The 7355-nt window shown below is 38.9% G+C and overlaps 1 protein-coding gene across 1 annotated transcript; it reads left to right on the top strand.

Moving 5' to 3' along the window:
• The first annotated feature begins 3904 nt into the window (after nt 1–3904).
• On the top strand, nt 3905–6487 carry WTF1 (Ubiquitin carboxyl-terminal hydrolase family protein). The gene has a single exon (XM_089436209.1). It carries the CDS (start codon nt 4532–4534, stop codon nt 6122–6124), a length of 1593 nt encoding a protein of 530 aa, XP_089292335.1. The 5' UTR covers nt 3905–4531; the 3' UTR covers nt 6125–6487.
• The last annotated feature ends 868 nt before the right edge of the window (nt 6488–7355 follow it).

Here is a 7355-nt window from a genome sequence, read left to right as displayed (position 1 = left end):
TGGTACAGGAAAGCATGAAAATTCCCAGTTGGGTGGTTGAAACTGAGTGTAAGAATATTAACAACAGCAGTAAAAGGAACTGGAATAAGCATCAATATGTTGGTAAAGCATTCAGGAGTAGGACCATTGTGCGACATTGGTACCCAATAGTGTCCATTGATTGCCATGGGCATGCTATGAATGGTATGATGGTTTTAAGGTAGAGATATGCCTTGGTTTTGGACCTTTCGGTGCGAGGAAACCTTGCTAAGGGAGGGATTGCCCGAGGGACTATGTAGCAGAGAAGGGGATGCTTGCAGAACTTGGAAGGTGTGTGACTGCACAGAAGGGGGTGACCAGATTACCTAGGGACTGTGTAGCAGAGAAGGGAAGGGCGAGGGATGGATTTGTTTTGGTCATTATCATTGACAAATGGAATTAGAAGCACATTGGGAGTGTGCCCTAGAACAATGAGCTGGTAACTGCTCACTAAGAGAACAAGTAACACAAGGATTGTAACACTGGACATTGGATGCAGATTTGACTTTGGCAGTGGATTTTGGACTTCCTAGGAAGGAGATGAATCTTGGTACTACTTTTGAGGGTGGAGGTGTGGGCCTCTGGATTCCCTTTTTGCTGATGCGCATATCATATCCTTTTATTTGCTGGTTAAACAAATGTGTATATGTGTATATTATTGTAAATATTATATCAAGTTGGATTTATAAAGCTTCATAGAAAATATGATTATTTGTTGGCTGAAGTAAATGTGTATGACTGTATATGTGATTATTACTGTAAATATCGTAATAAGTTGTGTTATAAATCTCTAGCAAATGATATGTTTGTCACGTTTCAGCTGTGGTTATTGTAAATACTACAATGAGTTGTGTTATAAAGCTCCATGGGCAGTATGTTTTGTTTTCCGTGGCTTGTTGGTTTATAGGTGTCATTGAACACCCATGACGGTGTTTCCCCAAGGGGGAGGATTTTGTAACAACCCCTAGTCAAATTTCCATGTAAAAAAAGATATAAGACCAAGGTCATGGGACACATATTCCAAGTTGAATGGTGGGAAAAAAATCCTAGTGGGTGTTCATTTGATTTATTATGGCTAAGGAAATGACAAAGGATTTGAAAAGACAAAGAGGCATTAATTGACATTTATTTATGAAAATAAAGGAAAATAGGAGAAAATGAAGGTGAAAGGTCACAAATTTGCATGAGAGGGAAATTGAAGGAAAAATGAAGGAAATGAAGAAATTAGAGGCCTTAATGATAAAAAGGCTTATGAGGATCAATTCATGGCTTTTTGTTTGTTTTAGCTTGGAACTCTATTCTATTTTCTCTCTCTCATACTCTTGCACGCTTAGAGAAATCTTGGAGCATTGTTGGAGCATGCTTGGAGAACTCTAGTTTTCATTGGATTTGGAAAAGAAAGACAAGGAAAAGAAACAAAGCACAAGAGGGCAGTGAGATCAACAACTACAATGGTTTTTCTTTGCAGGTATCGAGTTACATGCATGATGTCCTTGCTAGATTTGGCATGCATGGTATATGCATGTGGTTGTTTGGTTATGGTCTGTCATTGGAATGGAGGATTGCCTGGATTGACAACAATTTTGCGTAGCCTTGCCATTTCCTGGATAGCCATGGTGTTGTGGGTTTTCCCATTTGGTTTCTGATTGGTGCTCATGTTCCTTATGGTTGTGGGTTGAGTTGTTAGTTCCTAGAGTCTTGGTTGGAAAAATGCTTTGGAAGCCCTACAATATCTTGGGTTGAGTTACTAGTCCTAGAGGCTTGCTTGGACAAACGCTCTAGAGCCCTTGGTGGGTTGAGTTACTAGTCCTGGAGCCTTGGTTGGACAAATGATTTGGAGCCTTGCGACAATTGTGGGTTGAGTTATTAGTCCTGGAGTTGGGTTGGAACAAATGCTTTGGAGCCCTAAACAACTTGGGTAAAGATTGATTTAGTGATGGTTAGTGATGTTCGACTGTGAGGTGGACTCATTGGTTGAGGGTTGAGGTGGTTTGGCCTCTGGAAGCCTAGGTTTGGTTTTGTTTTTGTTATTCCATGAGATCCCACACTCATGCTTGGAATATGGCACGAGGGTGATTGACTGAAAGAAAGATTTGGTTTAGCCCAATCTATGGTCGGGTGGTATGTGGAAGTCCCTGACTTGGTTGGTATTTTCATATTTTAATAAGAGGTATTTTCTATTCTAATATATGGGCATATATATTGATTATGTTGGTGATATTATGGTCGAGTTTCCAAGGTTTATATGTTGGTTATTTGCTGGTTAATATGCTGGTTATATGTTGGATATATGATGTATATTACTTATGGCTCTTGACATGTTTTGATGAATGTATGAACGATTGATGAGTGCATGGACTAACAAATGTTGTTGTAGCTATTATGAGAGGGTATTAGACCTTCTTGATGATTCTCAGATAAGTATCAGACCCCCATGTTTAGGTATGCATTCATGACCTAAATATTGCAGGTTTTCAATATGTTTGACGAAATGAATGTAATGGCCAGGCTTGGTTAGGTCAAGTCCTTGATCAAGTTTTGGGCAATGATAAGGAGTCTATCCCTGAAAAGGTGACACAAATTTCATGGTTGTAGGCACAAAACTGGGAAAGTGGGACTACAGCCGCTAGCTTGCAGGTTTTTGCATGCAACTCGAGGCCTACATTCGCATGAATGCAGGATTGTGCATGCGAATGAGAGTTCAGGTGAGTGAAAAATAAATCTTTCCCAGGGTTTGGGTACTTGGAGGGGTTGTTTGGTTCTTGGGAGTCCCGTAGCTCCTGAGGAAGGTCAGTAAGTCTTAGTTTGTCGATTCCACTTAGGAGGTTGAGTCATATCGTAGTAACTCTTCGTCACATGTTTACCCCGATAGACCGATGAACTTGGGTAAATGTGGGAGGAGGGTGTTACACTTTGCTAATCACTCACTTTACAAATCTAGGCAACTTCTACCTGATGCTAACACCCGAGCCATCTTTCTCCTTTGACAACTATGCCCAATAATCTCCTTTATTAGAGCTATCCTATCCTCGCCTTAGGGTCTTCTTTCCTTTATATTGCTTGATGTAGAGCATTGACATGTGCAATCTCATAGTGCAAAATGAATTATGGAAACAAAGCAAAACCTAAAAGTATAACAATACCATGTAGCATTCACATAAACTAATAATGTAAAGCTATTGATATAATGAACACAAATTATAAAGTATATAGCAATAAGAATACATCGATGAAGACTTAAAATAGACTCAACGCCATTTTCTCTTCCTTCTTTTTGAGTCTCCTATGCTCTTAATGCTCTTCATGCTTACACTCATTAGTAATGACACATAACCATGTATAATACTCTCCTCACAGTGTTTTCATTCACCATTTATGATGTTCCAACCTGTTACGCTTGTTCTCTCTACATTGAAATATACCATATGAATTCCTCATCACATGCTAAGTAAATAAACACAACTTCATCATTAAAATATACCATATGAATTCCTCATCACTTGCTAGATACATGGTCACAACTTCATCTAATTTCAAATCTCTGTAAATAATTCATAAATACCTCTTCTCCTCTTGCCCTATTTTAACATCCATTTTATCTTAAACAATGCTCTTAAACACCTAATTTTTTAACCTATCATAATTTAGTATATCAAATTTCTTCGACCTTTGCCCATGCAACATTTTGTGAGAATAATGTGCTTCTGCATCTTCTAGGATTGGGAAAAATAACATAAAACTAACCCATCCTAAAAAAATCTCCAACACAACCAAATAATCCCACTGAACCATGGGAAAAATCTTTGTAATTGCTATCTCCAAACGATACAAATGTGATGTGTATATCCCTTGGGCTTGAAAAATATCTGAGGATGCAAAGATATTTCTTTCATTCCGGTTTGCGTCGATTTTTGGAGCACCTCTTATCTTATCTCATCCCATCCATCTGATTGGCTTTTGGGCAGAAATATTGCTCATGATTTATGTTTTGCTAGGGGGTATTCTCGTAGGTTGAAGCTATCTTTCTGCACTGAAGTCGTATGCTGATTAAGCCAAATGTGATTCATTTTATACAGAAATTGGAATGCCGATCTTCAGGCATTAGTTCCATGAACCTTGGAGCGCTGGATTATGTGACACTGGCAAATCTATGTTGATACTCTCAGCGACTGTTACAGATTTCGGAAGTGACTACCCTTAGGTGTCGGACAAAATCCGCATCTGCCAAAATCGTAGTTTTTGGCGACATTCAAACAGAGTTTCAGGTGAGGCATACATCCTCCCATTTCTCGGTTTATTCTATAAAGGGTTAAGGCTTCCAGGGGTTGGTCTTGGATTCAAGTTCAAGTTTCGGACACTCTATTAAGGTGACTGAGTTTTTTGGGTACAAGTTTTAATCCACATCCGTCTTTTTGGTTTTGTTGGTTACATAACTAGATAAAACGAAGTCCTACAGCTTCTTTTTTGTTTGATTGTCGCCAACGCATCAATATCTGCATTTGGCACGGTGGAAATGGAGCTTAAAACGTTTAAATCTTTTCCTACTCTGTCCAACTGGGTCTCCAGTCCTATTGTGGCTTCATCTGTGTCAAGAAGTTATTGTCACTCCTTTTCTCTTTCATCGAGAAAACCAACAGCGACATCAGCCAAAACTTGCATTGCTTTGAAACAAGCCAAGTACTCCTTTCTGGGAAACAATAACAACTTTCTGTTCAACCCATTTGAAGTGGGTTTTTGTCAAAATCCTCCTCGGGGTCGTCCTCTAATAGTTGCAATCGTGAAAAGGAGAAAGGAAATGCCATTCGACAATGTTATACAGCGCCAAAAGAAGCTGAAACTAGTGTCTAAGATTCGGGATATTCTTGTCAAACAGCCCAATAGGACAATGTCTCTCAGAGAGCTTGGTAAGTACAGAAGAGATCTTGGACTCACTCGAAAACGAAGAGTAATTGCCTTATTAAAGAGATATCCCGGAGTGTTTGAAATACTGCAAGAAGGTGTGTATTCCCTTTATTTCAGACTGACCCCAGAAGCAGACAAAATATATACGGAGGAGTTGGAAATAAGGAAGAATCTGGAGGCTCTTTTGGTCAATAAGCTGCGAAAAATAGTAATGATGTCTATTGATAAAAGGGTCCCCTTGGAGAGAATTGGGCATCTTAAGACAGACCTTGGCCTTCCCGATGACTTCAAGACCAATATGTGCAATAGTTATCCTCAGTATTTTAAGGTCGTGGATTCTCCTCGAGGCCCTGCATTAGAGCTGACTTCTTGGGATCCTGCTCTCGCTGTATCCGCTGCTGAGTTGGCTGAGGAAGAAGCTCGTGAAAAAGAGATTGCAGAGAAAAATCTGATAATTGACAGGCCTCTAAAGTTCAAGAGGGTATCCCTGCCAAAAGGGCTTAGCCTAACAAAGAAAGACCGGGTAAGGCTACAAGCCTTCAAGGAACTGCCATTTATTTCCCCTTACGCTGATTTTAAGGACTTGAATCCGTCTTCAATGGAGGCAGAGAAGCATGCATGTGCTGTGGTTTATGAGCTTCTGAGCCTAACAATAGAAAAGAGAACCCTTGTAGACCATCTTACCCATTTCAGATATGATTATAAATTTTCTCAGAGGATCAGGGCAATGCTCATTAGGCACCCAGAGATGTTCTATGTTTCTCTGAAGGGAGACAGAGATTCTGTCTTTCTGAGAGATGCCTACCAAGACTCAGAGTTGATTGAGAAGGACCCACTAATCATTGCTAGGGAACGACTGCAGGCCCTTGTTTCTATCAGCCGTTTCCAAAGACGGTCCAGAGGTACAGGGCAAATTCAGGAAGCAGGTGAAGAAAATGTCAATTTCCTAGAAGAGGACGAGGACGATGAAGATGAAGATTGGTCTGATACAGAAGGCAGTGATGGCGATGATGATGAATGGAGCGATTTGGATGATGAGGAAGAGAGCAAATCACATGTTAAGGCCAGAGCCTCTCCTCAAGATAAAGCAAAATTTCTTTTGAAGGCTGTACGGAAAGATCCTTACATAAGAATTGCACCACCTTCTGAAAAGAAAGAGCTTTCAAGTGTAACTTCTGATGATAGACCCCGCGAACAGTGGTGATTATTTTTACCAGTTCAGCCTTGGGAAAACTTCAAGGAAGCAGGAATTCTGACCTAAGCTTACGAAGTCCATGGATAGCTTACAAGTTACCAGAGAGCTTCCAAGATATTTGCACGTATACATGTGAAACTAACTTTAATGATCAGGAATAGTTAGATGGGCGTATTTTAAAATTCAAATAGGTAGCCTCGGCAAGGGTGTTGTTACGTATATTTTGTTTACCACCCAATATAGAAGCTTCTCTTGACTACCTTTGACAACTGGATGATATTTCATTCTGAGAAGAGATGATGTAGTATTGTAAAGATTCGGTGTAGCGCAATTGAATTATGTAATTTTTTTCAATCTGGGTTGTTTATTGAATATTCTTCTTCATATCTCTTGGTGATTTGCTCTTTCCATTTATTTCTATTATTATTTATTCCTTATTTAAACTATACATTATGCTTGTGCCTGTTACATGTTTGGTGTTACTATTTGTATTTGTTTTCTCTGTATGCACATGTAATAAAATTTACCACTTTTTAATTTCTAATTGTGTCTGAATTTGAAGCATTCCTACAGATTTGTATTTGTTTTCTTTGTAGGCACATGTAATAAAATTTACCACTTTTAATTCTATTCGTTTCTGAATCTGAAGCATTCCTACAGTAGAGGTGAGCTAAAATAAGCATTTCCATTCCCTCTCAATCTAGCTCTTTTACATATTCTCTCTCCGTTTCCCCTTTTTGTCGTTTCTGAACTTGTATTTTTGAGCTAAAAGCCAGCTAAAATGAACGCTCTCAACAAAACTTATTATTTTTCTTTTTGGGATTACTCAGTTCTTGTTACACAAGAGATATGGTCGTTATAATCTGCAACCTGAAAAGCTATACAGGAGTGCATATCTCCTACTTCAATTGTATGGTCTGCAGCAAATAATGATACAAGTGTTGCCGAGCTCAGTGGAAATAACTGTGTGTGAAATTTTGAGAAAAAGAATGAAACTATAGATTTTCATCTAGTGCAGTAACAACATAATATCAAACTTCCACAAGATTTCAAGAGCTTTATTAATCAGGCAGATATAGAGAAAATTTGGATGGTAGTTTCAATTTTGAGTTTACTGCTGACATTGGCAGTGCTTTCTTCTCAAATTCTTTTAAGAGGACAGAGCTCTTCTATGTAGTTTTATGATTTATCACAAGTCTCTGAATCATTTAAAGAAATATCTCATCAGGGAACATTTGGT

This window comes from Pinus tabuliformis, chromosome 5_2, assembly GCF_031772625.1.
Source record: "Pinus tabuliformis cultivar Carrire ecotype Pingquan chromosome 5_2, CPIR1, whole genome shotgun sequence".
In the NCBI taxonomy this organism is placed as follows: Eukaryota; Viridiplantae; Streptophyta; class Pinopsida; order Pinales; family Pinaceae; genus Pinus; species Pinus tabuliformis.
This window is presented reverse-complemented; position numbering and strand designations above follow the sequence as displayed.

Coding starts and splice junctions, on each gene's coding strand:
- WTF1 (XM_089436209.1), top strand. CDS start 4,532: ATGGAGCTTAAAACGTTTAAATCTTTTCCTACTCTGTCCAACTGGGTC.